The sequence below is a fragment of the Fomitopsis serialis genome (genome assembly GCF_022376445.1).
Source record: "Fomitopsis serialis strain Sig1Antser10 chromosome Unknown B0H18scaffold_45, whole genome shotgun sequence".
Classification (NCBI taxonomy): Eukaryota; Fungi; Basidiomycota; class Agaricomycetes; order Polyporales; family Fomitopsidaceae; genus Fomitopsis; species Fomitopsis serialis.
This window is the reverse complement of record NW_025955005.1, coordinates 247689-261492: the sequence shown is the minus strand read 5'-3', so window position 1 is coordinate 261492 and position 13804 is coordinate 247689. Positions and strand designations below refer to the sequence as shown.

At 57.8% G+C, this 13804-nt stretch overlaps 5 protein-coding genes across 5 annotated transcripts; 4 read left to right on the top strand and 1 right to left on the bottom strand.

The window, feature by feature from the left end:
• Positions 1-1628: 1628 nt before the first annotated feature.
• On the top strand, positions 1629-3320 carry B0H18DRAFT_460164 (uncharacterized protein). Its single transcript, XM_048038186.1, has 3 exons — positions 1629-1677; positions 1754-2941; positions 3002-3320. Exons 2-3 carry the CDS (start codon positions 1811-1813, stop codon positions 3047-3049), a joined length of 1179 nt encoding a protein of 392 aa, XP_047892129.1. The 5' UTR covers positions 1629-1677; positions 1754-1810; the 3' UTR covers positions 3050-3320.
• A 494-nt stretch (positions 3321-3814) lies between these two features.
• Positions 3815-6063, top strand: B0H18DRAFT_460135 (uncharacterized protein). The gene is made up of 4 exons (XM_048038185.1): positions 3815-4274; positions 4325-5716; positions 5783-5892; positions 5949-6063. Exons 1-3 carry the CDS (start codon positions 3960-3962, stop codon positions 5849-5851), a joined length of 1776 nt encoding a protein of 591 aa, XP_047892128.1. The 5' UTR covers positions 3815-3959; the 3' UTR covers positions 5852-5892; positions 5949-6063.
• Positions 6064-6218: 155 nt separating this feature from the next.
• B0H18DRAFT_878426 (uncharacterized protein) lies at positions 6219-7830 on the bottom strand (the record flags this gene model as incomplete). Its single annotated transcript, XM_048040621.1, has 3 exons — positions 6219-6823; positions 7187-7590; positions 7643-7830. The coding sequence occupies 3 exons, from the start codon at positions 7828-7830 to the stop codon at positions 6219-6221; spliced, it is 1197 nt and encodes a 398-aa protein (XP_047892127.1).
• Positions 7831-8342: 512 nt separating this feature from the next.
• Positions 8343-10786, top strand: B0H18DRAFT_1095277 (uncharacterized protein; the record flags this gene model as incomplete). The annotated part of the gene is made up of 8 exons (XM_048032414.1): positions 8343-8688; positions 9008-9187; positions 9301-9329; positions 9379-9472; positions 9521-9573; positions 9626-9751; positions 9807-10396; positions 10464-10786. Exons 1-8 carry the CDS (start codon positions 8377-8379, stop codon positions 10784-10786), a joined length of 1707 nt encoding a protein of 568 aa, XP_047892126.1. The 5' UTR covers positions 8343-8376.
• A 978-nt stretch (positions 10787-11764) lies between these two features.
• B0H18DRAFT_459996 (acid protease) lies at positions 11765-13771 on the top strand. Its single transcript, XM_048038184.1, has 10 exons — positions 11765-12189; positions 12242-12269; positions 12318-12415; positions 12475-12614; positions 12669-12736; positions 12797-12944; positions 13005-13144; positions 13195-13313; positions 13378-13416; positions 13485-13771. The coding sequence occupies exons 1-10, from the start codon at positions 11923-11925 to the stop codon at positions 13680-13682; spliced, it is 1245 nt and encodes a 414-aa protein (XP_047892125.1). The 5' UTR covers positions 11765-11922; the 3' UTR covers positions 13683-13771.
• Positions 13772-13804: the final 33 nt, after the last annotated feature.

Here is a 13804-nt window from a genome sequence, read left to right as displayed (position 1 = left end):
GACCTACCGGTACCGGCGGCCATGTGCATCACGGAAAAGGCCACGTTGTACGGGTTGCCAGCAGAGCGGTACCGCCATATGTAGGACAACGTAACGAGCGTCAGCGAGGACCAATCCCGCGCGTCACCTCCCGTAAGGCGGATCGCTGCACGCGAAAGCCTTGTGCGAAGGAAGCGGCGCCTCGATGACTAAAAATTGCTGTTTATGGTAGTAAACCGCCCTATTTGGGCGGGCGGGAAGCGATGTCATTCGTCGGTGGCGAGCGCGCACGGCGCGCGCCACGGCCCTTCTGGCATACCACGCTGCAGCGCGCAGGCCTTGGGGCAGTCGCCATTGGCCAGGATGCCGAGGAGGCATGTCTGGCCCCTGAGGACACGCGACGGTGGTATGATCCCGTCGGCCTGAACGAGGCTGGCGGTAATAAAAATGTCAAAGAGCAATGATCGTGAAAGAAAGAGAACTTGCAGCTCGTCGGGCGAACACCAGGGGGCCGAATTACATGGGTTGGGAGGCGAGGAGAGTCGCGCTGGCCACTTGACGTCGATCAGATACGATGTATCCGACTTTCGACCAGAGACGGAGTCCGGACGACGTGTCCAGCGACCGCACGCACTGCATTGGGCGATGAGCGGAGCGTTCCACGAAATGTGCGACCGTGAGAGGTACTTATTGTTGAGCGGTGCACCATCACTGCTACTAGTGCACTGCGGACCCGCAGATGAAGGCTGGGTCTGCCGGCGTTATTGTGGGGGGTGTTTCCGCGGAACTTTCAAAGTTCTGTTACCAGATGCCGAGGAGGCGTCTTTGACTTGGTGCGCGATGCGAACTGTCAGCGTAGAACAATAGCACTGCTACGCAACCCAATTGTTCTGCCATTGCACAGTGGGGCTGTTGAGAAGACGAGGCGGCGATGTGACCTCCGAACTGCAAGCGAGGTTGCAACCAACAGCACGCGCCGCTGGTGCGACCTGTTTGAGGATGGCAGGGCTGGGTGGATGTCCGGATGAAAGCCCGGTATTTTCTCACCGTGCGGGCGCATCCTGTACGTACGGCGTCCGTCCGCCAGAATCGGACTGTTGTTCGGGCCAGGGTAGTTGGTGGCGGGCTGCCCGCGCGAGTGCGTGCGACAGCGAGGAGGATGCAGCGGCGGGCTTGCTGGTTGCGTACAAGAAGACGAGGCAAGCGAAGCAGATGGGCAGGCTGTGGGAGCGCCAGGAAGCTTAATTTTGCAATCCCCATTCTCGGCGGTACCGTGGCGGTGAGTCGGAAATGCTAATTATGACGCCGGCGAACGCCGGAGTGGACAGATCCTGAGAGGTGCGCGCCCGATGGGCGACCGTCACTTCACTTTGCACACAACTCCATATATAAAGCCCTGCACAGACATGTCTGGCCCGTCCGCTTCCCCCTCCTCGTGCCCGACGACGAGCGACTCTCCGGATCTCCTCCCGCGCTCTTCTCGTCCAAGGACCAACAATGGGCTTCTTCTCCTTCCTGTACGCGGCATCTGGACCCCAGGTGAGTGTCTTTTCCTTCGCTGCAAAACCGCATATTCGACGACCGCATATATGGAGACGTTTCCGAGACAAAGTAATGTCGCTGCGCCTCATTGATCACGCCAAAGGCACGACTTGGTGTTATGATCAAGCGTCGACGGACTAGGGGTTACGTTGCAATGTCTCTGATCTCGTTCCCGTCTCCCAATGCTTTTTACAGCCGAGTTGTGGAGAGATTTGCTGATTCATGTGGACAGACACTCCCCTCTCATGAACCACTAACTCTCACGACCCGCTACCCGGCGCGTCCAGCAATGGCGCGCAAGAATGTCCGAGTTCCAACCGAGATCGTCATGAACATCCTCGAGACCGCATATGAGGATGGCGAGCCTCGTTCGAACATCTGCCTGTATACGAATTGCGCGCTGGTATGCAAGGATTGGTCTGTCATCGCGCAAAAGCTCCTTTTTCGCAACGTCTGCCTGCGTTGCCAGACGGCATACATCGCTTTCCAGGACGCGGTCGACCGGTCGACGCCCCGGGGGCGCATGCTTGGTGATGCCGTCCAGGCGATGCAAGTGACCTTGGACCACAACCAGCCCTATCGCCTCTGCCACCGATCGTTCGCGCGTGCCGTCACGCTTTGCCCCAACCTCCTGCAGCTGAGCATCGCTTTGTACGGGAAGCCGGGTCCGGGCGAAGACCTCGTCGGCGAGCCCTCAGTCGACCGCCTGAAGCGCTCTGCGCCCTCGTTTGACGATTCGACCCTCGCGATCCTCCGCACGGGCCCGAGCATTCGGTCGCTGCAGTTCAGCAACTGGTCCGACAACAGCTCGTCGCTCGCACAGCTCCTCAACATCTGGCCTTCGCTCAAGTCCCTAGTCGTCAGTGGCACGCCGCCGCAGCTGTCGAGCACGTCGCCCGCGCCCTTTGCATGCGCGCTTGAGGAGCTCAGGATGAACTTCCAGCGCGCGCCGTCGGTCGACTTCATGAAGTGGCTCCTGCACAACTCTCGGGAGAGCTTGCGCGATCTCGAGCTCGAGCGGGACCCATCGCCAGAGCTGCTCGAGCACCTCCTCCGCGAGCACGCGCCGACGCTCGAGTCGCTCGCGCTCCCGACGTGCGGCGGGCATGAGGGCGTCGCGTCGATCCTCCAGTGCACTGCGCTGCGCGAGTTGCGCGTGGAGAGCGGGTGGACGCCTCAGGGCCTTTTCAGCTCCCTGCCGGAGGGCGTCCAGCATATCGCCTTCGGCGTAGACATGGACACGTCGCTGCAGCCCGTGCTGCGAACGATCAAGAAGAGCGACGCGCTCCGAGTGGTAACGGCCCACATGTGGCACGGCGGCGAGCGTCATCCGCACCTCAACGCGCTGAAGATTGCGTGCGCGCGCCAGGGCGTGGACCTCCGGTTCACTCAGGACGTGCGCGAGTTCCGTGCTATCAACGTATGTGTCTTCATTGGCTGTGCAATGGCGAGGGGCTGACGCTGATGTCCGATTTTCTAGCGCGGGGTGCTGGACTCGTGCGAGCGCGAACGCGAATATGACTCTTGAGGCCGAACCCCCTTCAATCATGCTCTTATGCCCACTATCACGAAGACGGAATCACCTCTTAAAAATCGACTAATGTCACCCTCATGTGCCATAGCCTCCTTTGTCTGTATATTCGTGTTGTCCGACCAACTTTCCAACGATTCACGACTACTCATGACCATCTCCATCTGTTCGTCTCACATCATATCGTTCCGTATACCATCAATCGCCTATCGTACACTTGCTACCACCATCAACCCCGGTCTCGGTCGTCTACTCTGTGGCTCGTCGCCTCGTTCGTCATGGACCCAGGTATCCCGGATACGGAGGTCTCTTAATCGTCTCGATTCTCGCCACTTTATGCCTTTCCTCCGATTTTCGTAGTATCAGATAATTTGCATCCGCGCCGATGGGGAGCGCGGGGAGTGTGGGCAGGGGACTGGAGTGGGGTGGGCGGTGCACTTGTACATGCTGGAATCTGTTTCACGACTTGTCGCTGTTGCGCTTATTGATCTCGAGCGAGCTCGAGGTATGATTCACGTTCATTCGTGTAGGTGCTGTAGCTATTCTGAATGGTATACTAGGCCTGCGTAGCGGTCTTGCCTGCGGCCTTGCTGTCTAATGTGTATCTGGTTATCAGTGCGCGCGCGTGCGTTGTCATTATTGTTCTCGCTGATTACAGTATGTACACGACTTCAAGCTGGCGTTAAGGCCTCTTTCGAGCACGAGCGCCACTGGCGCCGGCACTGTTGTAGTCGAAACGCTGGTCTGACAGCGTGAGGACGACGTGAGGCTAGTACGACTTGCCGTAACGTTCATAGTATGCTCACATTGCTAGTCGCCGCACATTTCCGCACACCTGCTTTTGACCTGCAGGCTACCACCGACCTTGGGCTCGACATCGACGCGTCAGACTCACCTACGGCCGGACATGGCAGGATGTCGAGTTACGGAGAATAGGGACGTTCTCCGTGAAATATTCCAGCACTTGGATCCATTCGTGGACCCCTTTGGCGACGAGCTGCCAAAGGGCTGGCCGGTGACAAGATACCAGCTCGAGCGTCGACGAACTCTGTGTCGAGCAGCCCGCGCATCGCGAGCTATATCGGAGTGTGCTCTCGATGTGCTCTGGAAACACTTGTCTACTCTTACGGACCTATTCAAAGTGATTCCGTCTCTGCAACAGCGCAGGGCGGTCCACATGGACATCCGGGACGTAATGGATGGTGTGGAACGAACTGAATGGGTGTGTTTTCATCTTACGAGAAAATGTACTCTTACAAGAATCTGCGACAGAATGTCTCCGGTTCAATCACTACCGACGACTGGCGACGATTCAACGGTTATGCCAGACGTGTGCGTGCGCTGGACGTATCCTGGAGGCCAGTTCAGGTCGGGTCCAAGGTCATCGAATGGGTGTCTACCTTCAGCAATGGCAGGCCACTGTTGCCCTCATTGCTCGAGTTGACAATCACGCCCGGGCAGCCGTTGGAAAGCGGGGTAATCAGCCTCATCTCGCCTACCATCTTGAGTCTGGCTATTCGTTCAATGTCATATTACTCATGGTTCAAGATGCCCGACTATCCTGCACACCGTCATGCACTGGAGCAGGTCATTCAGCATGTCTCTTCGGCGTGCCCAAACGTGGAAGAGGTCGATCTAGGCGACTGCCACGATACGGAGACCCTGTTGCTCTTGAGCAAGTGCAGGCATCTACGACAAATCCGCCTCTCCCGTCCTACGTTCGGTCTGGACACACGGTTGCTACGTGAGTGGTCACGCATCCCACATCTCACCGAGCTTTCCTTGGACCTTCCCCGCGACGATCCTGTCACGGAGGCGCTGGCGTTCCCGGCCCTTCAGAAGATCAGAGTGTCGTGCAGCATGCAGAAGCCGACGATTTCTTTCTTCCAGCATTGTTCGACTCCTGCCTTGTCCTACCTCTCACTCACGGTGTACGATCGCGCCGAAGCAGACCCTTATGATTTACTTGAGTGCCTACGCGTCGTCTCTCTGACGGTCGCGGACAGCAGTTCATTCCGACATTTCATCCTCGATCGCAAAAGCGTGGAGAAGAGGGGGAGGATTTCAACCTCGCCGCGGGCCCTCATTGACATCGTACGGCCGTTATGCCAGCTTGGACAGCTGGAGACAGTCCATCTATCCCCGCCTGCGTGCTGGAATCTCTTCGGCTCAGACGCGGAGGTCGAGGAGATGGTGTCGAACTGGCCGAACCTGTTGTCGCTTCGAATCGACCTTGGTTCATCCGTGCTCTTCCCCCCCGATGATATTATGTTTCAGATGGCGGCGCAGTACTTCGCACCCATGATGAGCAGGCTCCGCGCCGGGAGCCTCGTTGCGATCGCCAAAGCCTGCCCCAGGCTGCAGGACCTCACCTTACTATGCGATCTTCGAGATTTGTCCCTCGCCGCTCTCGATGACTCCCCCTCGCACCACCCACTGCGGGAGATCAGACTACTCAGCATTCAAGCGATCATTTACTCCCCGGAGGAGGCCCAACTCAATGCAGAGTTCATCGATCGCTTGTTTCCCAACCTGATCCTCGACGAACTATTCCTTGCGCGCAGCTGGATGTGGGGTGGCACGCTCTCAAAGGACGTTCTCAAACGTATGCGAAATCTGCAACAGGAAAGAACAGGAGAGAAGGCTGTATCGAGTGCGACGGGGGTGAGTTAGCAATGCTACCAAGGCTAAATTGACGGATAGAGTACTCACGGGAATATGGCACTGTAGGTGCTCCTCCATCCTTGGGGACCAAGCGCACAAAACGTCCCGAGTCCTGCGCCTACGGTGGTTGGCTAGTGAACTATGCAGTTTTAATCCTTCAACTGCTTATGGGCCTGGTAAGTCGCATCAGGTCTTTCGTAGACCACAGTATCTTACCCTACTTACATGGCAGTGGGTCTGGCGTAATATTTGAAGCCCCCCTCATCGTCGGAAAAGTATCAGGCATTGCTCGGAATATATAAAGACTATATGTATGAGTATATCAGTTGTACACGCGAACTCCTCTGATGTAGTAGCGAAAGCCGCTGCGGCGATGTAAGATACACCTCATTATGACATCTCTACTCTAGTCAGCGAATGTATTATTACATAGTACAAGGGTGAGTATCCGAGACGGTATGCGGCGAGTGTCCCTCACGGTCAAATCCAACCAACCAAACATTCAAAAGCCCTCCTTGCCCATATCCCACTCCCTCACGGACCCCTTCTTCTTATACTTGATATCCATGACGCTGCTCCCGCCCTCCGACCACGAAGCAACGGTGTCAGCACCCTTCTTCTTCTCCTTGTCTTTCCCGACGCCCCACCGCTCGAGTATCTTCTTCTCCGCCTTGTACTCCCGGCGCTGGCGGATGACCTCCAGCATGGCATCCCAGCCGGCGAAGTCGGCGTCGTCTATAAGGCCGGTCTTGGGCACCGTCGGTAGGGCTAGGGGTGCAACGTCGAGGCGAGGGTCATATGACGACTCGAAGTATTTGTCCATCTTCGACGGGAGAGGGGGTAGAGGTGGGGGTGAGTTGAGTGGAGACGGTGGACTGGGGGACGATCGCGCTGGGCTCATTGACGAGCGCATGGTACGCGACGAGGTTGAGCCATTCCTTGTGTCGTCTGCGTCGGGTGTACGTGTACGAGATTTAGTCCGACGATCGCCGTCTCGGGTCGCGGAAGTCTTGCGTGAGGTGGGACTCCTGCGAGTCTGCGCGATGTCGGCGTCGTCCGTCGCTTTTGCTTTGCCCTTCCGCTTCAGCTCGAGACGAAGCTTCTCTTCTCGAGTGAGGGTATCTTCAGCTTCCTCTGCATCGTCATGTCGTGGCTGCGAAGGGTGGCTGGGACCGTCGTTAGATGGAGAGTGTCGCCTTGAACGCGACGGCCGGTCGACTTCAGCAGATATGAGACGTGTCCTCTCAGAAGGGCTCGAGCGACGACTTCGGTGAGATGTAGTCTCGTCTCTATGCCGCCTCCTGCGCCGTGCATGGTCTCTGTCTTCGGATTCATCTCCCGGGTGGGCACTAGACCTGCGTTCTCTGTGCCGTCTCCTCCGCCGGCGTCGCTCCTCCTCATCGTCTTCTTCCTGGTCATACCGATCCCGACTGGGCGACCGCCTCGACCTCCGCTCGTCGTCCCTCCGACTGCGCCCCTCTCCGGACCTCGACCGGTGGCGGTGACGACGCTCCCCTTCGTGTCTGTCCGACCTGCGTTCCCGCTTGCGCTCTCGCTCAGGCTCGTCGCCGTCATACGAGTCGCTCCCCTCCCAGCTCCGCTCTCGCCGCTTGCGGTCCCTCGACCCGCCACGATCCCAGTTGCTCGCCCACTCTGTCCGGCCACTTTGCCCCATGAGCCGCCGCATGCGCTCCGCAGCGACCGCTTCCTCTGCGCGGGCCCTCCGCTCCCGCCTCTCCTGCTCCTCGCGCTCTAGCCTAATCTCCTGTGCCGCTTGAGCTTGTGCGCGCAGTATGGTCTTGTTGTGGTCGTCAGTGTTCTTGATAATGGACGAGAGGAAGCGCTTGTTAGCCCTGGGCGCATTACTCTCGTTGCTGTTGAATGTCTCAGTCCATGACTGACAGAACCAACTGGTGGACAACGCACAAGTTACTTTGGAGGTACGCGCGAATACCATCCTTGCCATACTTCTCCGCCTTCTGCTTGGCCTCCTTCAATATTAGCTCCGCAACGTGGCGGTCGAGGTCTTCGTCGGTCACCGTTGGCGACATCGCGCTGCCCATCTGGGCCCGTACCAGGTTGGAGACGACCGAGGAGAGGGTGGACTTGGACATGACGGTGTACTCGGCGGCTCGAGTGAGCTCAGCCACAGCATCCCTTGGTGCCACAATGGGAACCTCTGTGGGTACATGCTTGGCTTTGGTGGCGTATTCCTAAACGCTGAGCTGAGCGCTGCAGTTCTCGTACAAACTTAGCACAAACCATGCCCGGCCGTCGCTCGTTGCAATTGTCATATCTGTCGTCTTTGTTCTCATTTCAGTCGTATCACCGTTCACAAAGTTTGGCATCGATTGAGAAAGCTGGGTCTTTGAGAAGCGTCACCCAGGCTTGCCTCAACCGGATCCCTGTTGATCAGTGAGTGCAAGGACGTCTATGACCTGCGCCTGCAGTGCGATCTTATTTGCGTGGTGTTAGTCTTGCATAGATTCTGTATTGACCGCCTGATCAGAGCTTGTCATCGCCAGGGAGAACCGACTTGCGAAAACGATGTCGCCCCGAACGACGTCATATCCGCTCCATCACATTCGACCTTTAGTACTTCAGTACTTCAGTTTCGACGGCCTAAGTGACATGCCCTCAACAACATATCCCTTTCCACCATGTCGTCTGAACCAGCATTCCGCGTCGCCCTACGCGGCGAGGTCATCCTCACAAGCCCGCGGTGGAACAAAGGCAGCGCGTTCACGACCGCGGAGCGCAAGGCCTTCGGTCTTACAGGCCGCCTGCCGCACCGCGTCAACACGCTCGACGAGCAGTGCCAGCGGGCCTACGACCAGCTCCAGTCGCGCGAGACGCCGCTGCGGAAGAACACGTTCCTGCAGAGCTTGAGAGACCAGAACTGGGTGCTGTACTACGCGTTGGTCTCGAGGCATTTGCAGGAGCTCACGCCGATCATATACACGCCTACCGAGGTGCGTTCGACGCGTCATTCCAGCTGATTCCATATTACTAGACCCCTTCCCTAAAACTCGTGCACAGGCAGAGGTCGTCAGGCCCTTGTCTGACCTTCTCGTCGAGCGATCCGCATCTTCTGCCGGCTGACTTTGACCACAAACCTCGGTCTCGCGCTCGGCATTCGTCGATATGGTCACACCCTGAAGGGAACGCCCCAGAGCCAAGGTTGACATGCTCCGCCTGTGCACACATTAAGCTCGGGGTCTAATGATATGGAATTAACTGTTATTATCTGGGGAATGTATCTGAACAGACTGTGCCTGCACATATATATAGGCGGAGGCAATCTCTAAGTATTCCCACCTGTTCCGACGGAGCGAAGGGCTCTACCTAACCCTTCCTCACCAAGACTCGATGGAGGAAGACTTTCTCGAGCAGGCGCGAGGGCGAGATGTCGACCTAGTCGTTTGCTCCGACGCAGAGATGATCCTTGGGATTGGTGACCAGGGTGTGGGGGTAAGTTCGGTCATCAGTCACGACGCAACCAACTCAGCGATACTTTTAGGGTATCGGTGTACGCACCGCTTGCATTGTATTGATTAGTTGATACATTCTCATGTCCAGGCTAGATATCTACCGCGAAAGCATCGATCTACACGTAGGCGTGAACCTTTCATAGCATATACCCTGCCCTAATGCCCATCTAGTCTCTTAGCAGGCGTGGACCCGTCGCGAACGCTTTCGGTGACGCTCGACGTCGGAACCGACAATGAGAAGCTGCTAAAGGACCCTCTATACGTTGTACGTGCCCTCATGCTTCATCGTCGAATGTGGCTCACAGCTTGTCAGGGCTGGCCTCACAAGCGAGTCCGGGGAGAAGAGTACAATCGGTTTGTTGACAAGTGAGTACCGGCAATATCTGCTGGCTGAACTAGATCATGAGACCGGATATAGATTCGTACAGCTGGTGCGGAAGCACTATCCCCATAGCCTCCTCCATTTCGAGGATTTCGGCGTTCACAACGCAAAGCGATTGCTGGATGCGTACGCGAGGAAACATGCCGTCTTCAACGACGATGTGTACGTCGCTTGTAGTCTATTGTCATATTCAAGCTCTCAACCATTCGACCAACAGACAAGGCACTGGAGCAGTAACGCTTGCAACGATCTTGGCCGCTGTCGGAGTGACGAAGTCCAAACTGTCAGACCAGCGCATCGTCATCTTCGGCGCGGGCACCGCAGGGCTCGGCATCGCGCGCCAGCTGCGCGACGCCATGGTCACGCTCGACGGTCTGTCGTCCTCTGACGCGAACAAGCAGTTCTGGCTGCTCGACCGCTTCGGGCTCGTCAAAGCCTCCCTCGGATCAGACAAGATCCGGGAGGGCCTCTCAGACTTCGTCCGCGCGGACGAAGAGTGGGAGGGCGCCGAGGCGAATGAAAACGGAGATATTGGGCTGCTGGAGGTCGTGCGGCGCGCGAAGCCGACGGTGCTGATTGGGTGCTCTACAGTGGGCGGCGCGTTCGACAAGGAGGTAGTAAAGGAGATGGCGAGGGGCACGGAGCGCCCGATCATCCTCCCGCTGTCGAACCCGACGAGCAAACATGAGTGCAAACCCGAAGATGCGAAGCGGTGGTCGGACGGGAACGCGCTGCTCGCGGCGGGCAGCCCGTTCCCGCCGTGCGAGCTGCCGGGCGGGAAGAAGTACGTGGTGGCGGAGTGCAACAGTGAGTGGGATTGTTCCGTTGGCTGTGCGGGAACAGAAGTGATAACGCCTCGTCCGGAATTGCGAAGATGCTCTGATCTATCCGGGCTTGGGGTTCGGCGCGATCTTGTCGAAGGCGCGGTCGCTGACGGACAGCATGATCGTCGCGGGGGCACAGCGACTCGCGTCCCTCGCGCCCGCGCTGGAAGACCCCGACGACGCGCTCCTACCTGCGTTTGGGGACTCTCCCGAGGTCAACTACGAGGTCACTTGCGCGGTGGTGGAGCGTGCGATCGAGGAGGGCGTTGCGAATGTGGGGTGGAGGAAGGAGGAGGTGAGGGAGAAGGTGCGGGAGAGGCAGTGGAAGCCAGTGTATGGGGTGTATGAGTATGATCCGAACGGAGAACAGTGAAAGCACACCGTCTGCCAGTCGATGATGTCGATGCGCTCATCACTGTAGCTAAATGACTGCTGTTGCATAGCTTGTGTGATAAACCTCACTGCTGCGTTGGACGGCGGACATGAGGACATTCATAGATCCCGTGATCGCGACTGGCTACCCAGAATCCAGATCGGGTTCGCCGCTCGGTCTTCGATCGTCGTCGTCGCTACAACCGTCGTCGAACAACTGCAACCTCCTTCTGACTGCGACATCTGAAATAGACTGTCTTTCACATCCACTCTGTTGCTTCCTCATGCGCCCCGGCTGGTTACAGTTGGTGAAGTGAATTCGAGCCCACCGACTCGGAGGTACTAACGCTGGGAAGTCAGCGAGGGCCCCTTTTGGTGTTGTTGGCAAGTTGCAATTGCATGCAGAACATACTCTGGCATGATATGCATGTTCGTCTGTTCGATTGCATCGCAGCTCCTTGCGGCGGAGTCCGCTGCAAGGAGCTGCAATGTAATCGAACACATCACACAATCTGGGAGAGGTGGTGCGCAGTAGGTCCGGTAACGCTGACGACCGATTGATCTCGAGCCTCCTCTGCCTGGAGCCGATCTAATTATAGGATCGATATGATCGTGAGTGGCTGCGGGAAGTGGGGCCAGGGACGAAGAGACCGTTCATTGTGTTCGAACACAACGAGTGCAGCTGTGGTGCGTGTGCTCGGTCCTACTCTCTTCGCAATGCTGAGCAGGCTGGTGTTTCCTGTGCAGATCAAGTGATATATCCGCACGCCTTCTGCCCGCGAGGGAGCGTGATGCTACTGCATGTGGCCGTCGCACGATGACCAGGCCGCCCGCCCGCAGCACAATGCGATAATGCCGGCAGCTGCATTCGGGCACAATCAGGTCCTTTCGGCGGCTACTCGAGCCAATACCATGCGTCGCACGGCACAATGCCCCGTCCTCACTATATAAAAGCCCACGCACGACCATGTTCGCAACTTCCCCCCTGTTCCCCTTTCCCGCCAGTTGACCTGCTGCCCCTCTTGGTTTCTTCATTGCCAGCATGGCGCTTCGCTCTTTTCTGCTCCTGACCCTCGTCCTCGCGCTGGCCGTCGCCGCGAGCCCCGTCCGCGTCCGCAACAACCGCATCACGCTCCCATGGCCAGGCGCACTGGCCAATTGGGCATCCGTAACGTTCTCAAGGCCGACCGGACTCGTGCCGCGCTCCTCCAGGGAGGGCGCAAGGCTCTTCGCAACGCGAAGAAGCACCATAAAGGTAACGGCAATGCTGCCGGCGCGGGCGCGGCGAATGCCACAGCGACTGCGAATGCCACAGCGACTGCGGCGGCAGCGGCAGCTTCTGGCAGCCAGGCCAGCGACGTTAACGTCGCTGCGACAAACCAGGGAGAGGACTATGTCGTCAGCGTAGGTACCGACACCTTCGATCGGGTGATACATACTCAATCTTGCCCCATAGGTCGGTGTTGGTAACCCTCCGACAACATGTGAGCAAACATTAAATCTGTCAATCTCATCTCTGACAAGATGATCAGACACTCTTTTGGTCGACACCGGTTCCTCCAACACCTGGGTCGGTGCCAGCCAAGCCTATGTGCAAACCTCAACGTCCAAGTCAACGGGCCAACAAGTCGTACGTCAATCTTATACTATATCCAGATGTTCAGCCACTGACATATACACCGCCCGCAGGAAGTTAGCTATGGATCCGGTGCATTCGAGGGCGAAGAGTTCACGGACAATGTCCAGCTCGGCGACCTCGCGATCACCGGGCAGTCCATCGGCGTGGCCCAGCAGGCTGAAGGGTTTGAGGGCATCGACGGTATCATGGGGTATGTTACCATTCACCAGGCATTCGATAGTCGCTAACATTCGGGCGTGTCCAGGATCGGACCTACCGACTTGACCGTCGGCACAGTCGGCGGCCAGAACTCACAGACCCAAGTCCCTACAGGTGATGCCGTTCCTACTGGACACGACTAGGGCGACCGCTGACCCTTTCTCAATACGACAGTGACCGACAACCTCTTCTCGCAGGGTGTCATCGGCCAGAACCTCGTCTCCGTCTTCTTCGCCCCGCCTGCCTCAGCTAACGACACCAACGGCGAGCTCACCTTCGGCAGCGTCGACAGCTCCAAGACCGTCGGCGATGTCGCCTTCGTGTGAGTGCGCTCTCTGACGGATACGGTTTCATGTGTGTGAATTCTGATGGGCTTTGCCAGTCCGCTGACGACGACCTCACCGGCGAGCGAGTTCTGGGGCATCGACCAGTCAATTACGTATGGCTCGTCGAACACCACCATCCTCGACACGACTGCGGGCATCGTCGACACTGGTACCACCTTGATCCTGATGGCGACTGGTGAGCGGAGCTACTGGGGTACCGAGGTCATCGGCTTACGGCGGCGACAGATGCGTTCCAGGCTTACCAGCAGGCCACCGGCGCGACTCAGGACCAGACCACGGGCCTGTTGACGCTCTCCAACGCGGCCTTCAACAGCCTCCAGAGCATGTTCTTCAACATTGGCGGCGTGCGTGGTCGCTTCTTTCCTCGTTTCGTCGGCTCGAGCTGACTTTTCCGTTCATGCCCTGCAGCAATCCTACGAGCTTACAGCTAACGCTCAGATCTGGCCTGTGAGTCCCCATGTCTAGCACAGTCATGAATGTAGGCGGAAACCTGACTGCGCTCCGCCCCCCCACAGCGCTCGCTCAATTCAGTGATCGGCGGCAACGCCGACCAGATCTACATGGTTGTGAGCGACATCGGCACGCAGTCCGGCGCGGGCCTCGACTTCATCAACGGCTTCAGCTTCCTCGAGCGGTACCTCTCCGTGTACGACACTGCGAACAACCAGGTCGGCTTCGCCGCGACGCAGTTCACGAACGCGACGTCAAACTGAGCTGTGCGGTGATGTTGGTTGGGACGAACGGTGTTGGACGGGCTTTGGGTCATGATGCGAACCCTGGGGGTTCTTCTCACTTTTCTTACGGCGCATGCATGATGGGTCGCTCTCTCACTCTC